Here is a 26,452-nt window from a genome sequence, read left to right as displayed (position 1 = left end):
TAATTGAATCTACAAAGTGTTAATTTCTTGTGGGGCATCTCTGTTCTCTGTCTTAAATTCTCAGAGCATTCTTCTGAAAGCTCAGATACTATGAACCTTTGATTAACAGAGGAGATTCTAGCACACTTTAGGGGTTGGCAAATCATAGCCAATGGGACAAATCCTGCTAGCTGCCTGTTTTTTGCATTGCCTGCAATCTAAGAGTGATCTTTGAATTTTTAAATAATTGAAAAAAAATTAGAATAGTAATATTTATATCATGACATGATAAAATTATATGAAATCCAATTTCAGTATCCATAAATAAATTTTTACTGGGGCACAATGAGGTGCATTCATTTATACTGTCTTATGATGGCTTTTGTGCTACAGGGCTGGCAGAGTTGAGTAGTTACGACAGAGAACAAAGAACCCACAAAGCCTAAAGTATTTATTGTCTGGACCTCTAAAGAATACATTTGCTGACCCGTGTCCAAAGGTATTTTATACTTAGAAGGCAAAGAGTAATAACTAAATTTTGAGCAACACTAAACTAGAGCATTGTTGTTAAATACTGTTGCTGCTGTTGCCCAAGATACACCTAGGAGGGAAGATACATTTATACTAGGATTTGCTTTCACATATATAAAAGTAACCTTCTCATTCTTCTAAATGTTATTAAATAACATTAATGACTATTAATAGTCATTCATCTATCTATCCCACAATAAAGCAGCCTCATCTTAAGGGATAGAGCATAGTATAAGTAAGACTTAAAAATGGCGAAAAGGAAGGGAACAAGAAAGTAAATAGGGCCCACAAATAGAGCTCAAAACAAAGTATCACATAATTAACTAAAACCCTGTTTAACATACCCTGATTAACTATAGTGGGAAATTGTCATGATGTGAATCTCTTTTGAACCTCATCAATGGGGGTCATACTGAACTGACCTTGTTATAATGGGGTCTCCTAAATAACTGTAGTCTTAAATCATTACAAGTGAGAAACACATTATAATAAGACTCCATTGGATTTATACAATATTCAAAACTAATAGTTATTTTCTCATTGGTTCAAATGTCTACATTTTGTCGAAAAGTATTTTAAAAATTTGCAAAACTCTATTCAAAATCACCTCCTAATCACCTGACTCATCTTTCCTTACATAAAGTTTCACCCTAAGGATTATGACATGCAAGTATATTATATATAGTATATGCTGCAACCAAACTTACAGAAAGCGGTGAAAAAGGTGAGGGGGAAACACTTAAATTATACCAATGACATCCACCACTACTATGCTACCTTTAATCTTCATAAAGAAGTATAATTTATGTCCTCTTACATCAGTTGGTCGTTGCTGCACAATCAACTGCTTCTTTTGGATTGTTATCTTTGTGAAACTGACAACAGTTCATTTTCAAAACCCAACCTTTCAATACCATTACTGCTTCTATCTTCTCAGCATTTTTTACAGGAATTTGGATTCTTCCCCTAAATTCTCACTTATGTGTCAATCATTAATGCTTATCTGAAATGATTACTCCTCCCACTGGGCGTTTGTCCTCTACTCTTTAATAGCAGCCGTGTTCTTTCCAAGTTCTAACACAAGAAAATAATACTGGTAAAATTATTAGAATCATTCCAAATAGTTTATTTGTTACCTGAGTCCACTTTCTGACTCCCTAACAGTTTCTTTTTATGGTAGGCAATATGTTGGTATGTCAATGGTATGTTTCCAAGAAGCTCAGAGGACTTCACAGGTGTAAATTCATTTGTTGTCATTTTATTACATTTTGCGTGAAAAGCAACATTAAGTCTAAATGGAGGTCTAACACAGAGAGATGAATCTATATTCTTGACCAGACAATGAAGAAAGGGATATCCTAAAAACTTCTTTCCTGTAACTATATCTCTAGATAAATATGCTTTGGGCATTTTATATTTGTAAAATATTGAATGATTTTTTTTTGTCATTGTCTTAGTATATATTTTGTAAAACTAAAGTATTCTGCTATGCCAGCATCTGCCATTTTATGACAGTAGCCTTGTAATGGTAAGTTAGAAAGATGATTTCAAGATTTTATCACTCTGATAAATTCAAGGTAAAAATCAACATTTAGCATGTCATCTCTATTTCTTTCCTTTCCCACAGTTACATCAGTGTATATTTTACGTCCTATCTTGCTTAATTTTTTTCCCTGGAGAAAAATTCTTTCAATATTTATTCAACCATCATCTACTTATTTTTAAGCTACAGCTCTTTATATTGTAGGTGATAACAGCAAATATTTATGTAGCAAATAAATATTTTTTCGTGTTTTACTTATGTTAATTCACATAATATAACTATCCTATAAGGAAGGAGTTTTATTCTTTCTATAGGAAGGTAAGTAAGTTGTATAAGGTCATATACTAGTAAAAGGTAGATCTAGGATTCAAACTCAAGTAGTCTGTGCTCTTAACTACTATGTTATGCTGCCTCACAAATGGTTATGTGGGCAACACTGCTTTTCTAGTAAGAGCTCTAATTAGATACAGAATTTTCCATAATAAATATATTTGTATTTATTTGTATGTTTTATTGATAGCATCTCTCTGCTTCATAAGGGCCCCCAAAAGCTGGGTACATATTCTGATACAGAGTAGGCATGCAATTAAGAAATATAATCAAGGGAATGAAGACAGCATTTTATATATGGGTTCTTCATATATGAAATTTTTGTTTTTGTTTTATGCTCAAAATTCTAAAATTCTGACCTTGAGGAGCAATGTGTTTTTCCCTTTGTATTGATTTTATGTGGACTAGGAGACTTTCAACATAATAGTTTTAAATTCAATGTCACTTATTGCCTTAATTACCTTATCTAAATGATTGAATTTTGTACCTTTACCTTTCCCCTGGTACAATTATACCAAGGAGTTTTTCTTTATAATGTATAAGTGAAATAGAGGTTGAATGTCTTGGGAAAGTTTGTATCTAATGGAAACAAATGAATGCAAAGAAAATCTACAAAAGAATGTGGACTTAAGAGGAAAATGTAACATTTACCTTCAAATATTAGAATTATCATGTAAAAAGGAATTTACCTTCTTTAGTACATTGCAGAAAAGACTTGGAAACACTGATTAGGAAATTATAAGGTGCCAGGTTTCAGTGTGACATGTTTGGACTTTCAAACAATTAGAATTGCAAAACCAACAAACTCCCAGATGGAAGAAGTAGTGATTGAGATGTTCAGACAAAGGTTGGGAATGATGAAAAGGGGACTAGGACTTTGAACACAATGGCCTTTGAATTCTCCTCAAACTCTGAGATACCATGATTTACCTATTTTTTATATAGTTTGTAATTTTATATAAAACACTAAGCTAACTTGAGACAAATTACTGATGAAATCCATAAGAAAATATTCCTTGATTGTGTTGATGGTAAGATAAACATTGACTGAAATGGTTTCCAAACAATAAATCAAAAAACTGGAACTTGGTGCTTCACAGCAGTTTCAGTTTTATCTATAAATAATGGTGCGTATAGTCACTAGGTCTGTGAATTAAATTAGGACTTACAACTAAACAAAAACATTAACAAAAATCTTCAAAAAGAATGAAGTTAGTCCTACTGAGGAATGTGTGGATCTGTATTTGAATAAATGACATCTCAAAAGGGTCTACTTTTAGAGAGCCTTGATGTCATGATTTTACTGTGTGTACTGCTTCATAGTAGACTTATGAATTCTGGCTTCTTAGGAATCTTGGCATAAGGACAGTTGCTGTTTTTAATCTCTACAGATGGTGCTACTCTAGATGTTCTAAGAAAGAGATTAAAATAACATAAGTCTCGTTTATCCATCCTTCTATGTAAAATGAATCCTCTTCTCTAGCCAGGAAGATTTTCTTAATTTTATCTTTCTCTGTAGTTTGATCACACATTTCCCTTTCTTCTTTATTCCCATTAGTAATGTCCTCTTCTTTCCTAATCTGAATCCTATTTCTCTCCTTCAATTTTAGCTTAAATTCTACTTGTACAAAATTTTTACTGATTAATTAGCTTTCTCTTAATCGCCCTCTTTAAAGAAATCTTCTGGCTGAACATTTCGATACTAGATTTATAGTGTCTTGATTTGTCAGGTGACTATTTGGGGAGTACATGTACATTAGCACTCACTCAGTGAAGCTCAAGGTGCTTGATAAATACTTGTTAAACTATTACTTGTTAAAATAATACTTGTTAAACTAAGAAAAGCTATAAACACTTTAGTTTTTAGCAAACTGGTAGCTCCTAAATATGCCTATGCTCTGAGACATATACTGCTTTTTAATGGATACTGCAGAATAATTATAAACCCCAGAATGAAGTGAGCTATTATGAAAAAGCTACCCTGAATCTCATATATCTCAGCTTTTTCAAGCCAAATTCCAAGACGTTTAAACTACAGAGGAATTAGGGACCTAAACAAAATAAACAGGTTCAGGTAGGATATAAAGAGGTACTTAACGCAACTGCACTAATACTCCGCATTCCTCATATCATTTACACTATAAAAATTCTTAATCTTATTCCTTTGTCTCATGCCTGAAAGTAGTAGTGGGGAAATGCTGACTGATATCTTTATTTTTTAGACTATCCATGAGGTATGTTAGTAGCTAACAATAGATACCTGAGGTACAAGGGTTAGTAGGAGAAATATTTGAGGCTGTCAAATCTAATTGGAAGTAATAGATAATATTAATTGAGGAAGAAAAAGGTAAGAAAAAAATAAACATTTACCAAACATCTACAAAGGTGCCAGGTTTTATACTAGATCATTTTACATGCATTATTGTCACTAGTTTGGATAACCCTGGACAAGTCAATTAATTGATCTGTGTCTCAGTTTCTCCATCTATAAAATAGATGTAAACCACATACCTCGTATGGTTATTTTGAAGACTAAATTAATTAACATATGCTTAAAACAGCTGCTAACACATAGTAAGTGCTATATATAAATGTTAGTTATTATTATTGGTTACCTTTATTATCTCAACCACTAGAAACAACAACCTTGAGAGGTAGGCATTAGCTAATTTAGTAAATGAAAAGAGTGAAGTTTGAACATGTTAATTTGCCTTAATTTCACAGTGGTAGAGTTGGGATTTAAATTCAGGTCTATCTGACTCTATGGTGTTAGCGTATCCCAACATGTTAAGACAAAGACATGGAAACATATTTCTTATGTCCTGGGCTATTTCATAAAAATTAAAGGAAGAGATTAAAATGGCATAAATTACAGCCATATCTGACCACAGAAGAGTGATATATTTTATTCAATCTAGTTTGAAATGTTTCAAGTGCAAGGGTTTCTGATATTCTGCTTTATCAATTTCATATTGTTCAGTTACCCTGTTGATACAGAACAATTTTAAGAAACTCAAAATCCTAGTTCAATACGATTATATTTAGCTTTAGCACATACGAAAGGTATTTTATTTTAGTAAAAAACAATCATAGCACTACAAAATAAACTCTAATATTCATAGAGTTTTAGAATATCAGTATATGATATTTTTCCAGGGAAATAACCCATGTTTCCTGAAGAGTATCATATATACTTGAAAACGATATAATTTAATCAACCTGTGTTAGTGATTAAATTTTCTTTCGAAAGCAGAAATTATTAGATATGATATTTTTTGGTATAATACAGGAATTTTTTTGTCAAAATGTCTGATGTTAAGTTTTAGGTGAAGCTGTTAAATGTCAGTTCTCACTGATTTTCACAAGTCACAAATTGAGAATCATTAATGTATAGTCAGTAACTCAGGTCAAGGATGTCTCCTTCATTTTACTTACAGAGTACTGTTATTTTTGAAGCATTATAATCAAGAAAGAAAAATGGCTAATGACTGCATAAAATGATAGCTGGCTTACAATACACTCACACCTAAAATGATGAAATACATGAATTCTGACAAGTTGATTATAAAACAAATTTTATAAAAAAAAATTGATTTGAGATTTTTGTGAAAAAATTTCTAATAACTTAAGTGGAAAATATTTGTAGAAAGGATTAGATAGTAATTTGTTCCAAAGAAATATAAATACTATAGACTATAAACAGAATATGCCTTCTAGAATTCATAATCTTTTCCTAGAAAAACATCCTTTGTACCAAATTTTCAGTATTCTGTTCCCTTCAGCACTGGTCATTTTGTCAGATGCTTCTTCAATTTCATAATGAACCATAAGAATCCTTTTAAATGAATATCCCTTATATCAAAATTTATAGTTTCCTGCAATTTTTGCTATTTCTCCTTTTGCTTGATTATTTCATCATGACCAATTATATCAGGACACTTGTTAGAAGGTACTGCTAAGAACAACAGTTCGAAAAATTTTTAAGAGATTTTATTTAATGTATAATAAATCCATTACTTTGATCAGTTTAGAAGTTCAAAATTTATATATTTTTAGAATAAGGGATCTTTTACTTATGTTATACTGTATATTGAGACAATGTGGCAATATACTTCATTATGGCAGAAAAGCATTTTTCTTTGCTCCTTCTAAAATTAAACATTTAAGAAATGAAACCCAGTATCATTTCAGATTACTAAAGAGAAAAAGATAAAAATCAATTTTTAAAAAAGTCCCTAAAATATGTGAGTAAAGATGACATTGTCATCCAATAGACCAGGGGTTGACAAACTTTTTCTGCAAAAGGTCAGATGGTAAATATTTTAGGCTTTGCAGGCTATAAGGTTTTGGTTGCAAATATTAACTCTGCTGCTGTAGCCACATGCAATACACAAAGGAATGAGTGTAGCTGTGTTCCAAAAAAACTTCATTTATAAAGGACACTGAAACTTAAACTTCAAATAATTTTCATGTGCCACAAAATACTATTCTCCTTTTGATTTTTTCAGCCATTTAAAAATACAAAATCCATTCTTAGCTTACAAGCCACATACAAAAACCAAACCAAATGAAACCAAAACAAAAAGGCAGGCTGGATTTGGCCTATATGCCTCATTTGCTGACTCCTGTAACATATTTAGAATTCTTAAGAATAAGGAACATGCCTTATTCATTTTTTAACTCCAGCACCCAGCAAGTATGGCAATGCATACATATTAAGGATTAAAAATAAAAAGTGATGAATGAATGAGAACTAAGATGTATGCTGGGCTTCTGTTTAAATATATATATTTATATATACTTAAATTATATTAAATAATTTAACATTTTCTAATTTACCATAACATGTCATCAAAAATTGCTTGTTAATTATATATACACATTTTTTAATGCTTCTTGATCTTTTATTCTCTTCTAGAATTTATGTGTAAAAAAGGGCTTGCCCTCAGTAATATGTCCTTAATTATACTTTTTACGAATAATAAGATTCTTTAACAATTTCAAAAAAATAATAATAAAAAAATAAAAATAAATAACAATTTCTATTTTGGACATAAGTTGTTTTCAACTGATAATGGGACATGATGAGATAATGCTTTATACAGGAATGAATTCTTATGTTCTTTTAAAAAATGTTTATTTATTTAGTGAGTGGGGGAAGAGCATGTACTCATGCTCACTCATTAGTGAGTGGGGGAGTGTCAGAGAGAGAAGGAGAGCGAGAGGGAGGGGGTGAGGGAGAGAATCCCAAGCAGGTTCCATGCTACCAGCGCAGAGTCTAACGTGGGGCTGAAACTCACAAACCGTGAGATCATGACCTGAGCCAAAACCAAGGGTTGACGCTTTAACTGACTGAGTCACACAGGCAACCCTGAATTCTTAAGTTCTATGGAATTTTATAATTACTAGCATTCACCAATGCCAACAGATTATCCAACCTTTGTCAGATCAGAGAAAATAAAAATTATTCTTAAAAAATGAAGATTTTCACATCAAAATAAAAGTCTAAAAAGTTGAAGGGAGTAGATTATTATGCTATTATATATAAGCTTTGATAGTATCTCATATTTATTAGAGGCAGGGAGCAGGTCAGCCAGCATGTAAATATCAGATGAATCATATTCTAAGCCACAGGGCCTAAAAATAGAAACAATCTCATAATTTAGGAAAATCAATTCTTATTTCTATATATGAACAAAGGAAACAGGACATACTTTACTAAACTTGCTATTCCACTTTTCTTTTAATATACTTGGGAAGAAACCCAAGTCTATAAACTTTTCATGTTCTCTTGGGTTCATACCCACTGACACTAAGTTTAGATTGCTTTATTTCATTTATCCAGTTTTGGAGGAATCCAGTTTTTTCCCTAACAACACACATATTCCACAAACACTTGTCCTTTGTGTTTGTAGATTAAGCCAATTGTCAATTACTGACTATAAAACATTAGTACCTTAATAGAGAAGTTTTATTATTTTACCTTAATAATTAATATTTGTGTTTTCTACAACTTCTCACTATTTAAAAAGTTTTGCAACTGTAAACTGTACATAGTTAAATGTAGTCTAGAAATAGTTACTTCATTTTTCAGGCACAACTATCTAAGACATGTTAAAGACAAATAACTGTGTTATGACAGAACTCAAATTATATTTATGGATTCCTAGAAGATATTCCTGTGTTGTCTTTTAGATATCAGAAGAATGGCAAGTATTAAAGTGTGTAGAGAAAATGGGAAATCAGTAGAATTATTTCTGGTTGGCCTTACATTGCTTTCATGTTTGTTTATTTTTCAAAGGCATAACAGTTCTAAGGACTTTGCTGTAGATAATCATACCATATGTATATGCAAAAAAGATATGTAGTAAAGTGAACCTATTAAGAATCAAGATATTTACAATCAGCTAAGTTACCTATTCTCAAAAAAAAGATATTAAAAAGCCTTATTTAAGTATATTTTTAACTCATTAAAAAAAAAACCACCCTAATACAGCTCTACACAGGTAGTTGTTATAGGCACATATAAGAATTTAAGAGCACCTCTAAGGGGCACCTGGATGACTCACTTGGTTAAGAAACTGACTGTTGATTTTAGCTCAGGTCATGGTCTGATGGTTTGTGAGATTGAGCCCTGATGTGGGTTCTGTGCTGACAGCTGTCAGCTATGAGTCTCTCTCCCTCTCTCTCAGCCCCTCTCCTGGTCACGCATGCATGTGTGTGCACATGCTCTCTCTCTCTCTCTCTCTCTCTCTCTTTCTCAAAATAAATAAATATTAAAAAATATATTTAAAAAACATCTCTAAGATTTTAAGTTAACTAAAAGACTTCATTTAAGGGGCGCCTGGGTGGCTCAGTCGGTTAAGCGTCCGACTTCGGCTCAGGTCATGGTCTCGCGGTCCCTGGGTTCGAGCCTCGCGTCGGGCTCTGTGCTGACAGTTCAGAGCCTGGAGCCTGTTTCAGATTCTGTGTCTCCCTCTTTCTCTGGCCCTCCCCTGTTCATGCTCTCTCTCTGTCTCAAAAAATAAATAAATGTTAAAAAAAAAAGACTTCATTTAAGGATAAAGGTTTCTTAATTTCGGATATAATGAGACATACAAGGTCAGGGAAAGAGACTCTTGTCAATTAATGGCACTAAAAAAATGGATGGGATAGACAAATATTAAAATGGTAGAAGTTTAAACCTCTATTTCACATGAAGATGAGAAAGATAAAATATGAAGCTTACTATATCAAAATTCAAAAAATAATTTAACAAGATTATAAAGGTTTCATCGATACACTTTAAATCTACCATAACACTGTTTTCGTCCTTTTGGTAGTTACATACAAAAAAATACTACCAAATTTGTCCACTTAGTGTTTATGTAGCAACTAATAATAATAATAAAAAAACTAACCCTTATAAGTTAATCCTTGCATATACAGCACTTACTAAAATGCCAGAAATAGTTCTCACTGGATCCTCACAGCTCCCAGTAGGTAGGTACTTTCGTTTACCTCACTTTATAGGAAACTGAGGCACAGAGTAGTTCAGTAATTAGTCTATGGTCACCCTGTTAGTAGCAGAGCCAAAATTCAAAGGTTTACATTTTCAACCTAGCACTTTGGTATTAACTTGACACTCCACAGAAAACAAAATACTTAACTTTGTGTGCAAAGCATTCCCTCCCAATTAAAAACAATGTTGTTATCTGATATAAATTCTATAGTAATTTTTTTCTGTTTTTTCTGTAATAAAAATAAATAGTATGAAAATCTCAAACCATCACACAAAAAACAGGGACATATAAACCCAAGGCCATTTACTTCAAATACTTAACACAACAAACTCCAAAAATCAAGGTCTTCACATATGTATGCAATTTTCTTACAAACAAAACACAGACACACCTCTATAGGAGATGGCTTCCCTTCAATTGTACTTTTTAAGTTGGTCTCACAGTTTAAAAGAAATGTAAGAATTGGCCAAAGGACCATTTCTCCATAAGATTCAGAAGCTAAACTAATTATGTAAGAATGATTTCTTTTCTGAGCAAGTTGAAATTAACAACTTCCCAGTATAACTCTATTCTGATTGCTTTAAAAGCAAACCATTTTATTTATAAGTCTAAAATTAGAATAATATCCAAAAAATTCTGTCACGATTTTTACATAGAAGAACAGTAAATATTTTACACTTTGTTTAAAAAAATGTCCATTTTCATATCCTAGAACAGTGGTTTTCAAAGTCTGAAAGTATGATCTGTAGACCAGCAACATCTGCATCACCTTGTTAGAAATACAAATTCTTGGGACCCACTGCAGATTTACTAAATCAGAAACTCTGTGGGTGGGTCCAATAATCTGTTTTGATAAATCCTCAGCTTGACTGTGGTGCAGGCTAAAGTCTGAAAACCACTACAGTAGAGTAAGAAGGACAGTAAATATTTAATAGATGCAGAGTAAAAGTATCTTGCTGTTAAGTAAACAGTAGATAAAATTGTGTTCTGGTTTGAAAATAGAAGGACGTACTTAATATTAAGTTGAAATTCAGCCAGCAAACATTTTTTTGGGAGGTAAAGAAAACAATATCACAAGTGGTGATATAAGTTTGCATATGACTCTGAGGTTTATGGCTTCCCTAAAAAGAAAAAATACTCTTTCTCCTGTATCACTGAGCACTGCCTACTCTTCATTTTCTCCCTTAATTTTTCTACTTATGCAAAGGTTTAAGGTGATTCTTGTGGCATAAAGCCTAGATATTAATTCTGCTTTGGCTTATTAAATTCTGCATTTAAATTCATATTAAAATTATGGAATATGTAACCCTTTCTCTTCAAAAGTACTATAAATTTGGTATATGTATTCTATCACAATTTCCTGTGCTTTGAGACCAATGACAAGGGTATCTGAAGAACAGAGATATAAGATACATTTTGAATTACATTAACAAAACACATTAGACCAGATGCCATGCTAAGAATCAGAGTTCTGCTATCACCTCCTTTGGCAATATGTCTGAAGTTCAGCTTATATCACAGTCCACTGAACAAATGCAAAATTACTTTCTGGACCAGTTCAATCTTCCTCATTTTATATCATGTCTAGTATAAGTCCAAAGAAAAGTAGTCAGAAAACATTTTTTATATAACAATGCTTCCACAGAACAGTTTTTACATTCTTAGAACCACAGGTCTTCTGTTCTGCCTAGCAACATTATAAAAGTAATATAAAACATAGTAAAAAAGATGAAAAATAAAATGAATAGCCTACTCCTTGAAAAAAGAAAGGCACAGACTATCTCACCTCTGGAGTGACATCTCGTGGTGCAAACCCTGTTCCTCCAGTTGTTAATATCAAATTAAGTTCCTTTTCATCACACCAATCTATCAGGGTTTCCTGGAAGAAAACAATAGTATTGTCACATGAAGAAGAACTTACCTGCCCACTCAAAACATCCACATACTCAAATACTTTATATACCAGTGAAGAAACACACATTTATTTCAGCAATCAACACGAAATTCTGAAGCACAATTCATGGAACATATTTACTATTGATCAAAGCACATTGCTATTTCTGTATTTATTTTATGCAGTATAAAAATAAGGAAAGCATCAAATTTTTAAAATAAATGAATAAAAAATGAAACACAGGAAATATCAGAAATTAGCTTATAAAAAAGTCTAATGTTGGATATTTGATAAAATCTCAGAGGGAAAAACAGAGCATTCCAATAAAGATTATAAATGGACTCTGGTTTTTTTATTTTTCCATTTTTCTCTGTTTAAGTCTGTCCAGATCTGATAGTCTGGAATAACTTTATCTTTCTTTCCACACATCTGCAATGGTTTGTGAAATAATTTTGGTGTGAAGGTTGGATATTGTTTGATAAAGATTTTGTTTTTATAACTATATAATAACCAGACACTTGGAGGTATGAAGAGGATAGGTAATATAATAGTGCTAATATCCTGATCTTTCTGAGCAGTGGCTCAACCGTGTCTAAGGTTTAAAAAGAGAGTAGGGGTGCCTGGGTGGCTCAGTCGGTTAAGTGTCCAACTTTGGGCCCAGGTCACAATCTGACAGTTTGTGGGTTCAAGCCCTGCGTTGGGCTCTGTGCTGGCAGCTCAGAGCCTGGAGCCTACTTTGGATTCTGTGTCTCCCCCCTTCTCTGTCCCTCCCCTGCTCACTCTCTGTCTCTCTCTCAAAATAAACATTAAAAAAGTTTAAAAAAATTTAAAAAGGGTAAAAAATAGGACTGTAACTTATTAATAATTTTCCTTATTTTTAAACGTTAGAGAAAGATCTCTGTTTAGCATGTAGTATCTCTTATGCTCTGACATTCACTTTTTTTTCTATTTAAATTTTTTTTTTTCAACGTTTATTTATTTTTGGGACAGAGAGAGACAGAGCATGAACGGGGGAGGGGCAGAGAGAGAGTGAGACACAGAATCGGAAACAGGCTTCAGGCTCCGAGCCATCAGCCCAGAGCCTGACGCGGGGCTCGAACTCACGGACCGCGAGATCGTGACCTGGCTGAAGTCGGACGCTCAACCGACTGTGCCACCCAGTCGCCCCCACTTTTTTTTCTATTTAAACGAAATAAAATGCCTCTGTATTAGCTTGAGAGTACTATCCTGCTTTTGCATAGCTATTTCTTTCACTTTCAGTTAAACATCTATCCATTCTTCTATCTATAACATAGGCATAGATAGATGAAATGTTTTACAACTTTAATAATGGTTATTTCTGGATAGATGTGAAGTACATTTTAATTCCTTTTTATTTTCTTTTGAATTTTCGAATTCTTTAAAATCTGTATGTATTATTAAAAAATAAAAGGATTTTACAAATTGAACTTTCTGGTATTTGTTCTTTATTTAGATAGCCAGCACCTTAATGTCTCATTTTTTCCTCAATTTTCAGCCAGCTCAGAAATAAATTTTATACTCAACAACTATGCATATTCTATACTGTGGTAGGTTAAATATAACCACATATTCTTTATAAATCCTCCTGTCAAGGGGTAGAGTCTATTTTCACCAATTCTGCATCTGGGCCAGACTTGTACCTCTGATCAGGGCAGAAATTATGGTATATGAGTTCTGAAGGTTAGGTCTCAAAAGGCCTCAAATCCTCTACCTTCACTCTTTTGGTAAACTTCTCTTACCATGAAAGGAAGTCCAGTCTAAATAATGGAATGAAGAGAAAACATGTAGAGAGAAAGCTTAGCAGAATAGAAAGCACCAAGGGCCCAGACCCCTGAGTGAGGCCATCTGAGTGAGACACCTAAGTGAGCCTCAGTTGAGTCGACCAATTATTTCAGCCACATGAATGACCCCCAAGTAAGACCAGAAAAAGATACACTCAGCTAAGCCCAGCAAACCCACAGATTTGTGAGAAATAATAAATCATTGTTGTAAGACACAAAGTCTTGTGGTGGTTTCAATGGAACAATATAGTACATATAAAATTACTTTCCGCGGGGCGCCTGGGTGGCGCAGTCGGTTGAGCGTCCGACTTCAGCCAGGTCACGATCTCGCGGTCCGTGAGTTCGAACCCCGCGTCGGGCTCTGGGCTGATGGCTCGGAGCCTGGAGCCTGTTTCCCATTCTGTGTCTCCCTCTCTCTCTGCCCCTCCCCCGTTCATGCTCTGTCTCTCTCTGTCCCAAAAATAAATAAAAATGTTGAAAAAAAAATTTAAAATTACTTTCCTAGTTAGCATCTTTGCATCCTCCTGCTGTTTTCAATTTATATTTTATTGTATTTTATTAGTCATAGCTTTACAAGAATCTTCACAACAGCTTTGAAAGTAAACCTGATGTGAATTAGGTTTAAATAAATTGCCATGAAGACTCAATTTTAATCATTTAGTTTAAGAAACATACCATGCCTAGTATGTGCCAGGAAAATGTGAGAATGAAAAAAAATGTAAGACAAATGGCCTTGATGTCAAAGATCGCAGAGGTATGAACAAATTAATATGGCACATCAACATATCATGGTTAGTGCTATGAAAGAGGTATGATCATCTTAAGAAAACTGTTTTACAGATATTACAGGTGTTTATGAATATATAACATTTTCTTTACTGTGACCAGAATGAAAACCATCATTACAGAGATTTTAAGCAATATTTTTCTCTTGCCCAAGACTAGAGAACCCCCAAAAGAGAAAAATGGGACAGTAATAGAGCCACCATTCGGACATCTACCTAGAGTCTCATACTCATCTATTACAATAGATATTTTTTCTTTTCTCTACATTTATTGATGTAAACATGAATCACTGAATTAAGTAGAGCTCACCAATATAAAACCATTTGAGAAATGTCATATTTTCTTTGGTTTATTAAAGAATCTGATATAACCACCTAAGAAATTCCTATCTATACTTAATGAGACACAGCTTTAGGACATGTCAGTAGTCTCCACTGACTCCTCCAGACAATTTATTCCTTGTGTGTATTACCAGGCATCCCTTTGGGATAGCACTTTTCATATTTTACTGAAATTTACTTGTTTACATGCCTCCTCCTCTATAAAAGTGATCTCCAAAATTCTGATCATGTATCTGTATACGTAAAGCAAATTCTGAATGTTATGCTAAAAAATATTCAGCATGTCACACAAAAAGATATTTAAAGATGACATAATATTTAAAATAGCTTTTGTTTTGGGGCGACTGTGTGGCTCTGTTGGTTAAGCGTCTGACTTCAGCTCAGGTCATGATCTCACAGATCTTGAGTTTGAGCCTCACATTGGGCTCTGTGCTGACAGCTCAGAGCATGGAGCCTGCTTCAGATTCTGTGTCTCATCCTCTCTCTCTGCCCCTCCCCCGCTTGAGTTCTGTCTTCTCTCAAAATTAAATAAACATCAAAGAAAATTAAAATATGTTTAACAAATGTGTTCAAAAATCCACTAAAACTTTTCTAAGGGAACATTTTTAAATGGATAGGGATATTGTTTCCTAGTTTTTAAGTGTGCAGTTATTAGTTTTCATAAATGACAGAAATACCATTTCCATGAACAAAATAACATAATGCAAGCAGTTTTAAGTTATCTAAGTATCTTAACTTAAGCATGCTTTTATATTTTAGGAAAATTTTCCTAAGATCTTCTCTCATGTCTTTTCCCCAAAATTGTCTACTAAATTAGCTTAACTTCTCATTTATTTTTCTAGGCAGATTCTCCCATTCCTTGTCTGTTATCTCATCTTCAATTATGTTACCTAAACTAGAAATCTCCCTCTCTGGTCCTTTCTGGCTTTGAGAATCTACTCCAAATCACTTTAAAATTAGCATTCTAAAAATAGATTTCTTTAAAACCTTCCCCCCAAACCTACTTTTTTCCATTAAGACAATATCAACCCATTTCCCAAATATTTGTTAATGTAGCTGAAGCTTTCACCAAAACCTTCAAAAAACAAACTCAAACAATAGTTATCATTTACTAGAGTAACACACTTAGCAAGTGAACAAACACTTGGCAGAGTACTTAACACATAGTAACTGGTAAATAAATGGTTTCTTTTGTTATTTTCTCAACATTATTTATGCCAGAGTTACAGTGGCCTAAGTGTGAGCTTCTCCACCACTTTAATCACCTTAGAAGACCCAAGTAGAGTCAGGGTTCATGGTACTCCTTTTATCACTAACTCTGAGAGGCCAAAAGTTGAAATATTTTAAAAGGGAAGGTTCTGTAAAACAGAACAATTAAATGATTTACAGAGCTAAATGGATTGAAGAGATACTCTTTTGGCCTTTTTATTCTATTTTCCCTAAGGCCTTCCCTGAACTTAAGAGCCAAATTTTATGCATATTGATATTCTTCAGTGATTAATATAATAGGTGACCTGAATAAATGGTGATGGCTCTACTGACATAAAGCTTGGTCTAAGATTGACTGGACCTCTGAAGAATTGGGAATAAGTAATTAAAGCCATAGAATAATAAATCAAGCACATTATGACTATGACTCTGATAGGAATCCTCAGGAATCCACCAAATGTAAGAAATGCAATATTAGAAACCTGGTAAATATTAGCAGTCACTACACCTCTGAGAGGGCCCAGGAAACCACAAATTTACTTTCTGTCTCTATGGATTTGCCTATTCCAGATATTCACAAAACTGAATTCATACAATATGTGGTCTTTTGTAACTGGCTTCTTTTACTTAGCATAATGTTTTCAAGTTTCATACATGTTGTAACATTTACCAGTACATCATGCATTTTTTTTCAAAAAATGTTTATCATGGTAAAAAAGTTATATAATAAAACTTGTATCTTAACCATTTTTAAGCATACAGTTCAGTGACATTACACATTACATTCAAAATATAGTGCAATTGGCACCACTATTTTTGAAAACTTTTATCACCCCAAACAAATCAATATTCTTAATTCAGGGTTGGCTTGGTTATTATAAAACTTTATTTTCTGAAATGGAGTGCTGAAAAAGTTGGTTTTAACAATTTCTGTTTGTTTCACAGTGTTTCTATGGAGGAATGGGAGCTTTGAACTCCAAAACTAGCTATTCTACTGTCCATTATTAATTCTAAATCAATAATCTTTCTTAAGAAATTTGCCAAGGAAAAACAGTACATTACCATTAGTATGGTCACTATCCTGTACCCAAAGATTATTTTTTGAATAAGAATTATTAATATTTTCATTTTCCCTTTATTCTACATATAATTCCTACAGTATAGTTCCACTAATAAACAATACCAAAACTTTCCAAACACAAATAACTAGGCATGAATCTTACTGCTTTAAAAGCTAATCCAACATGCTTTAAAGTTTTATTTAATAACTATACATTTATTACATGATTGCACTGTCATTAATCTTAAACTGGTTCATGTGGGACCCTGAAATTAAAGATAAAAAGGTACTTTCAAAACTCTTTAAAGCAATTGTATTTTTCAGTTCTACAATTTTCACTTGGTTCTTTTTGTTTCTATTTTTTCTGCAAAGATTTTATATCTCTTCATTCATTACAAGCATATTTTACTTTACTCCTTGAGCCTGATTATAGAGCTGCTTTAAAAATCGTTGTTAATTGAAATAACTGGGCCATCTTGGGGTTCGTGTCAGTTGATTACCTTTTTTGAGAATGGATCACATTTTGTTTCTTTATGCATTAAATAATTCTGGACTGTATTCTGGACATGCTGAATGATATGTTGAAGAAACTCCAGGTTTTGTTATATTGCTTTGAGGAATGTTGATTTGTTTTTATTTTAGTAAGCAGATGACTTGGGTAGACTCAACTGCAATCTCTGTCTGCTCTACAGTGATGGCAATTCAAAATTCAATTAAGTTCCTTTAGCCCCAATTGCAGTGTTTGTAGTTTACCCAGCACTATCATGGTTCAGAGGTCAGCCAGAGACCTAAGGGGCTTATTTATAGAATTTGAAGATCTTCTCTTTGGCTCTCTCCCTTCCAGGATATCCCCACCCCTCCATCAGTTTAAAGCATCTGTGCTTGTCCCAAACTCTGTTCTTCTAGCCAGTAAGCTTGTAGGTTTTAGCTGCCAAATACGCCAAACTGGGACCTACTGTCAGGATAAAAGTTATACAAATGGGGTATTCAACAAGAGCCTTCTTCCAAATGACAGAATCTTCTTGCATTTGGTTGCTACCCAGTGTTTTCAGATGGTTATTTTTTGTTTAGTTCAGAGTTTATAACTGCTATTTGTGATAACAGATGAGTCTTTCGATAGGAGCTACTGAGCTATACTGGACTAGAGCTTCCCCTTAAAGCACTAGGTATTTTATTTATCAATAAAATTTAGTACCACCTCTATGAGTTTGGCATTTAAAGCCATTCTACTCACTGTTGTAGAATAGGCAATATGAAAACAAAATGAGTGGCTATGTGAAAGAAATTTGATTAAATGTATCATCTGTTTTATAATTGTAAAGTAGGTTCTAGAAATGATATTTGGTGAAAAAAGTGTTTTATATTTCCACCTATTCCTATTTTTTATTCCATTTTTAATTTTTTGGCCCCACATGGGAATATTCTTTGTGATTTTTTTTATAATTCTAAAAAACATGCTTATTAAAAAGACAAAAATAACTCAATCAACATAAAAGGTATAATGAATTGAAAGTCATTAAAAATTTAGCAGAGATAGCCCATTTTAAATTTATGTCAATCATCCTTTCACACAAATTTCTATAAATAAATAAACACACATGCATTTACAGAGATGCAAAATGCACACACAGGTATTTTTAACTTGTTTTTTTTTTTTTTTCATTTCGACAACACATCATGAGTAAGCTCACTATAATGAATTCTAAGTCTACACAACAGTCTGCATATTTTAATTTGAAAACCCTACTGATATTTACTCTGCTTTTAGTTTTTCTCATCTATAAACAACAACGTTTACCTCTATAAATTTTCTAGCTGTGAGGCACTGGGGTAGAAGAAGAGGTAACAGAAAGGGAACAAGATTGGGGCAAGACAGACCTGGGTGCCTGTTCTTCCAGTTCCAGTCGACTAACTACCTTTGGTTCCATAGGCAAGATACTAAAACTCTTTGAAACTTGGGTCACTGTTAAAAACAATAATGTAAACAAGAACATGAAAAGCATCTACTGTCATTCTGGGTACAGAATAAAAACTTAAAAAATAAATGTCTGTTTGTATGCACACATGTGTACATTCATGCACATTATGAAACTTCTTAAGGAAGCAAAGATATTGGTCAAACCATATTATTTATTACCAGCTTCTGTATATACCAGTGTGAGAATGTGATGTGAGCATATATCTTCATGTTGAAATTATACAATGAAAAGGAAATAGAAAGATTTCTGTCATAATTCTATCACCTTCTCTCAAACATCGGTAATATAATTCTGACAAAGTTTTGTATATGATATGGCTTTATCTTTGAACATTTTATTCCAGGCTGAGTTAAACCAGATAAATAATTAGGCATGGATAACATATACTGTATAATTAATTTAATTCTACTTAAAAATCTCCTTAACAAAAACCATCTGGAAATAGTTGCATTCATTGATATTTAGTGCTTTGTGGAATATAAAAGGTCTGATTTACAGTGACTCAGTAATAACTGTCACTGTGGTTCAGTTTTTTGTTAGAATATTAGTGGAAAAAAATCCTTAAGGTGTTACAATGTAATTTTAATGTCTATTAGTAAAAAAATAGAGGAAATTCATTTTTGTAAGTTTAAAGAAAGTATAGTATTCTGGTGGAATTTTAGCCAATATTTTTGTATAAATTATTACATAATAATTAGTAAGAGAAACAATAGAACATTGATCTATTTATAGGCAGCAAAAAATAGCAAAAATACAGGTAGGCTTAAACTATCTTTTCAAAGAGGGCCAAGAACTAGAGATCAAATTGTCCTAATGTCATCAGGAAAATTATGATTCCACATTATACAATGGGTAATCATAAGTTGTGGGTGAAAAAAAAGGAGGGGCATGGACTAAATGTTCAGAAATGTAGTAGAGAGAAAACCTGTATTAATACAAAATTTATTATACTTGAAAACTATGTATTTTTTTCCATCATTCCTCTGATGTTCTCTTACTGTGAGAAGACAGCATAGGAAAGGAACTCTCAATGACATGAATAGTACCAGTAAGAAAAAAGAGAGATGAAAACCACCAACAGTGAATAAATCAAACAAAAGCACTAAATTATTTGGTTAGGGGAGTGAATAAATTTCCTAATACAGGATCTTATATGCTTTAAAGACCAGTGAGCGGAGGAGTGAAGATGGTGGAGATGTAGGTGGACTGGGATTTCCTTCATCCCTCAAACACAGCTGTATTGAAGTCAGAACACTTAGAACACCTAGGAAATCAACCTGCGGAGTGACAGAAAGATCTTCACAGGTAGAGACAGACAGCTTGGTGGGACAGAGGTGCATGTATGCGAATTTGGGGAGATCACAGAATCCGAAGCAGGCTGCAGGCTCTGAGTTGTCAGCACAGAGCCCAATGCGGGGCTCGAACTCATGAATCATATCATGACCTGAGCTGAAGTTGGTTCTGAGCCAAAGTTGGACGTTTAACCGACTGAGCCACCCAGGCGCCCTCCACCAGACATTTAAAGTAGAGTTAATACCTATCTTTCTATAGCTGTTCCAAAAAATAGAAATGAAAGGAAACCTTCTGGACTCACTCTATGAAGCCACCATTACCTTGATTCCCAAACCAAAGACTGCACTAAAAGAAGAATTACAGGCCAATATCCCTGATGAACATGGGTGCAAAAATTCTTAACAAGATATGAGCAAATAAAATTCAATAGCATATGAAAAGAATTATTCACCATGATCAAGTGGGATTCATTCCTGGGCTGCAGGGCCAGTTCAGTATTCACAAATCAATCAGTGTGACACAGCACATTAATATAAGAAAGGATAAGAACCATATGATCCTGTCAAAGATGCAGAAAAAATATTTGACAGAATATCGCATCCTTTCTTAATGAAAACCCTCAAGAAAGCCGGGAGAGAAGGAACATACTTAAACATCATAAAAGCCATAAATGAAAGGCCCATAGCTAATATCCTCAATGGAAAAAAAATTGAGAACACTCCCCCTGAGATTAGGAACATGACAGGAATGTCCACTCTCACCACTGTTGTTTAACAAAGTGTTGGAAGTCCTAACCTCAGCAATCAAGACAACAAAATGAAATAAAAGGCATCCAAATTGACAAAGAAGAAGTCAAACTTTCACTCCTTGCAGATGACAAGATACTCTACGTGGAAAATCTGAAAGACTCCACCAAAAAACTGCTAGACTTGATAGATGAATTCAGCAAAGTCCAGGATATAAAATCAACATCCTATATGCATTTCTATACACCAATAATACAGCAACAGAAAGAGATATCAAGGAATCAATCCCAAATACAATTGCACCAAGAACCATAAAATAGCTAGGAATAAACCTATCCAAAGTAAAAGATCCATATGCTGAAAACTATAGAAAACTTATGAAAGAAATTGAAGAAGACACAAAGAAATGGAAAACCATTCCACGCTCATGGACTGGAAGAATAAATATTGTTAAAATGTCGACACTATCCAAAGCAATCTACACATTCACTGCAATCCCAACCAAAATAGCACCAGCATTCTTCATAGAGCTAGAATAAACAATCCTAAAATTTGTAAGCAACCACAAAAGACCCCGAATAGCGAAAGTAATGTTGAAAAAGAAAACCAAAGCTGGAGGCATCTCAATCCGAGACCTTAACGTGTATTACAAAGCTGTAATCATCAAGACAGTATGGTATTGACACGAAAACAGACACAAAGACCAATGAAATAGAGAACCCAGAAATGGACCCACAAATATATGTCCACATATTTTCGACAAAGCAGGGAAGAATATCCAATGGAAAAAAGTCTCTTCAACAAATGATATTGGGAAATCTGGATGGCAATACGCAGAAGAATGAAACTGGACCACTTTCTTACACCATACACAAAAATAAATTCAAAATGGAAGAAACACCTAAAATTTGAGACACGAAACCATTAAATCCTAGAGGAGAACATAGGCAGCAACCTCTTTGACCTCAGTCATAGCCATTTCTTACTTGACATGTCTCCAAAGGCAAAGGAAATAAAAGCAAAAATGAACTTTTGGGACTTTATCAACATAAAAAGTTTCTACACAGCAAAGGAAACAATCAACAAAACTAAAAGGCAACTGATAGAATGGGAAAAGATATTTGCAAATGACATCCAATAATGGGTTAGTATCCAAACTCTATAAATAACTTACCAAACTCAACACCCAAAAACTAAATAATCCAGTGAAACAGTGAAGAAATAGGCAGAAGACATAAATAGACACTTTTCCAAAAAGACATCCAGATGGCTAACAGACACACGACAAGATGCTCAACATTGCTCATCATCAGGGAAATACAAACCAAAACCACAAAGAGATACTACCTCACATCAGTCGGAATGGCTTAAATTAACAACTCAGGCAACAACAGATGTTGGCGAGGATGAGGAGAAAGGGAATGCAAACTGGGGCAGCCACTCTGGAAAACAGTATGGAGGTCCCTCAAAAAATTAAAAATAGAACTACTCTATGACCCAGCAATAGCACTACTAGGAATTTATCCAAAGGATACAAAAATGCTGATTTGAAGGGGAACATACACTCCAATGTTTTTTGCAGTACTATCAACAATAGCCAGTGTATGGAAAGAGCCCAAATGTCTATCAACTGATGAATAGATAAAGAAGATGTGGTATGTGTGTGTACACACACACACACACACACACACACACACACACACACACTGGAATAGTACTCAGGGATGTAAAAGAATGAACTCTTGTCATTTGCAGCAATGTGGATGGAACTGGAGGGTATTATGCTAAGCAAAATAAGTCAGAGAAAGACAGATACCATATGATTTCACTTATACATGGGATCTAAGAAACTTAACAGATGACCATAGGGGAAGGGAAGGAAAAATAAGATAAAAACGGAGAGGGAGGCACACCATAAGAGACGCTTAAATACAGAGAACTGAAGATTGATGGGAGAGGGGAAAATGGATGATGGGCATTGAGGAGGCCACTTGTTGGGAAGAGCACTGGGTATTGTATGTAAGAGAATAATCATGGAAATCTAATTCTGAAGCCAAGACTACACTGTATGTTAGATAACTTGAGAATATAAATAAATACATACATACATATATACTTGATTTCTAAAATAATAAATAAATAAGCAAAAAAAAATAAATACACAAATACCACCAACATTCATTACTCCCTCCAAATAGAACTGTTCCTCCAAATTTCTTAGTTCAGGGATTGGCATTATTTTCCATGAAGTTGTCTAAGCTAAATACCTGAATTAATCTCTATTTCTATTCCTCATTTCTCAACTCTATTTAGATCATGTCACACAGCTGTCATTATGTGATTACTATATATTAGGTACTTGGCTAAACAAACATTTACTTCTCACAACAATAGTAGGTAGGTCTTGTAATTCAACAAAGGTAGGCTTTTATTTCTAGGAAAACACAGAACGGTTAAAATACACACAAGGTCACAATCCAATTCAGATGCAGAGCCTGTTTTATTAACATTGTGACATACCTCCCATATTTTCCATTACTGTTGCTACTGACTTGAACCTTGTCTTTATCATCATTCATCCAGATTGGTATAAAGCTAAGTGTTCTGCCTCTATTCCCCCTTCAAATTCATTTTGGTAAGGACAATACATCCTCTGAAATAAATCTGGAAATGTCTTTGCTTCAAAATTTCTAGAAGCTCCCCTCCCTAAGGCATCCAAATCATTTACAATGTGACTCCTACCTAACTTTAGCCTCATTTTCTGCAATTATTAACAACCCCTTGACTTCAGCCAATTTGCACTTCCCAAAAACACTGTTTACTCATGTTTAGTGTCTTTGTTAATATTTTGTTTTGTTTTAGAAGCCCCTTCCATAATATTCTCCATGAATTTCTTGTCCCTGTAGCCAGAGTTAGTCATTGTCTCCTCTGTACTACAAAAAAACTTTTATACATATATTTAATATAGAAATTACATTTTATAATAAAATAGTCTCTTCTAGACGATGGATGTCTTCAGGATCATTTAAACAACAAATAATTATTCATTAACTGTAAGTGAAAAGATTGGCAAGCTAACCTATATTAAAATTAAGGTATTTCTATTCATCAAAGACATTTTTAAGAAAACAGGGAAGCAGCAGAGATAATGTGCGATACATCAAACAAAGGAACATATAAGGAATACCTATTAATAAATAATAAAAATATAGTTAACCTAATATTTTAAAAGTGGAAGACATGAACAGTCACTTCATAAAAGAAGATATTCAAATGGCCAGTAAATATATAAAAAGATGTTCAATATCATTAGTCATTAGGGAAATACAAATTGAAAACAAATTTTGGTATTACTATTATGAAATGATTAAAATGAAAAAGACTGATAATACTAAATGTTGGTGATAATGTGAAGCAAACAGGAGTTCTCATAAAATGATGTTACTGTAAAAGTAAACATCTACCTGGGAAAACTATTTGCAGAATCTAGTAAAATTATTCATTTCCATACTCTATGTACCAGTATTTCTAGGTCATATCTAGTCTATTAGGTGGATATCTATTGGGTGTGCATACATATATGCACCAAAAAAAATGAATAATACCCACCTCATGTTTGTCATGAAAATTAAAACAAGTTAGCATTTAAAATTTTTTTCAATGTTTATTTTTGAGAGAGAGAGAGAGAAAGAGAGAGCATGTGGGTGCAAGAGAGAGTGGGGGAAGGGCAGAGAGAGAGGGAGACACAGAATCCCAAGCAGGCTCCAGACTCTGAGCTGTCAGCACAGAGCCCATAGTGGGGCTCGAACTCACGAACCATGAGATCATGACCTGAGCTAAGCTGAAGTCAGAGGCTTAACTGACTGAGCCCCCCAGGCGCCCACAGTTAGCATTTTTAAAGCACTTGCAACAGTGCTTCATTCATCAAACATTAAACAAACAGACCAGAATCCAGGCAAAAGGATTTTACTTTATAATTTCACTTTACCAAAGCTTACTCGACTGATAAACTACTAGATATAATAAAAGTGTTTCATAAATAAAGGATTTATACATAAAACAAACACCTTTTCTGTATCCTAAAAATAGTGAGTTCAAAAAATATAATAAAGGAGTTCTGCTTTGGGGTAGAATGCAGTAGGTCACAGCAGGTCAATACTTATATAATAATAAGTAAACACAATCAGATAATTACAAATTCCTACTTTTAAAGACACAGGAGAAACAGAAACAATAAATTGGATAAATACAATTCCAGAAATGGGGAAACGTTCCTGAGTTAAACTGATACTCTCTAGCTTTTCCCATCCATCTGCCAACCCATCCCCACTGGGAGTATTTGATGATTGAGGTCATAGGGCTGACAATCAGCTTTTCTAGGCAAAGAGTCTCGGGAGGAAAATAAACCAGAAAACTTTTAGGCATTTAGGAATTAGAAATCTGAATATACTTGAGCCCATGGCAGCTTTTCTCCTTAAAACAACTGTAGATTGTGGTGCTGTACACAAGGCTGTAAAGCTAGACAACAAGCTTATTAAAGACAGAGTAAAATCTTCATAGTGCTTAAAAAACCAAGACCTGTTAGGGACATAAGACTAACCATGGAACAATGCCAGTTTTCCCTTCAGGATGTTTGCCAGTTTTTGAGGCACATATTAGTTAGGCTGCAGGCAAGAGAGCTAGGCTGCAAACTATGACCAGCAGAGCTAAATCTGCTGTTATTGTGCAGGAATAAAGGGATGTAAACCAACTATTCTCAACCCAGTTCTAATCCACATCAATTCCTGATTAGAATGGATTGATCAGTTTCTCATACTTTCTGTCTATCAGGAGAAAGGGAGACATTCTATGATGGGTGATAAATCATCTACAAACAATATGGTCCTTTTTTTTTTAATTTTTTTTAACGTTTTATTTATTTTTGAGACAGAGAGAGACAGAGCATGAACGGGGCAGGGGCAGAGAGAGAGGGAGACACAGAATCAGAAGCAGGCTCCAGGCTCCGAGCCATCAGGCCAGAGCCTGATGCGGGGCTCGAACTCACAGACCGAGAGATCATGACGTGAGCTGAAGTCGGACGCTTAACCGACTGAGCCACCCAGGTGCCCCACAATATGGTCCTTTAACATATAAATTTATAAAAATTACTTGGCATGCAAGAAAATAGAATCCAATACTAAGATAAAAAAAAAAAAAAAAGATGAGGGGCGCCTGGGTGGCGCAGTCGGTTAAGCGTCCGACTTCAGCCAGGTCATGATCTCACGGTCCGGGAGTTCGAGCCCCGCGTCAGGCTCTGGGCTGATGGCTCAGAGCCTGGAGCCTGTTTCCGATTCTGTGTCTCCCTCTCTCTCTGCCCCTCCCCCGTTTATGCTCTGTCTCTCTCTGTCCCAAAAATAAAATAAAACGTTGAAAAAAAAAAAAAAAGATGAAAAATCCCACAACAGATGCAAGGGGAGT

At 34.0% G+C, this 26,452-nt stretch overlaps 1 protein-coding gene across 16 annotated transcripts in view; it reads right to left on the bottom strand.

The window, feature by feature from the left end:
• Window positions 1-26,452, bottom strand: part of GPHN (gephyrin) — a 635,834-nt gene that overhangs the window by 309,659 nt on the left and 299,723 nt on the right. For all 16 annotated transcript variants that reach the window (XM_019833155.3, XM_019833153.3, XM_019833151.3 and 13 more), the window contains one exon: window positions 11,672-11,764. In XM_019833155.3, the coding sequence (XP_019688714.1) occupies window positions 11,672-11,764 (93 nt within the window). The remainder of the gene's footprint in view (window positions 1-11,671; window positions 11,765-26,452) is intronic.

This window comes from Felis catus, chromosome B3 (assembly GCF_018350175.1).
Source record: "Felis catus isolate Fca126 chromosome B3, F.catus_Fca126_mat1.0, whole genome shotgun sequence".
Lineage (NCBI taxonomy): Eukaryota > Metazoa > Chordata > Mammalia > Carnivora > Felidae > Felis > Felis catus.
This window is presented reverse-complemented; position numbering and strand designations above follow the sequence as displayed.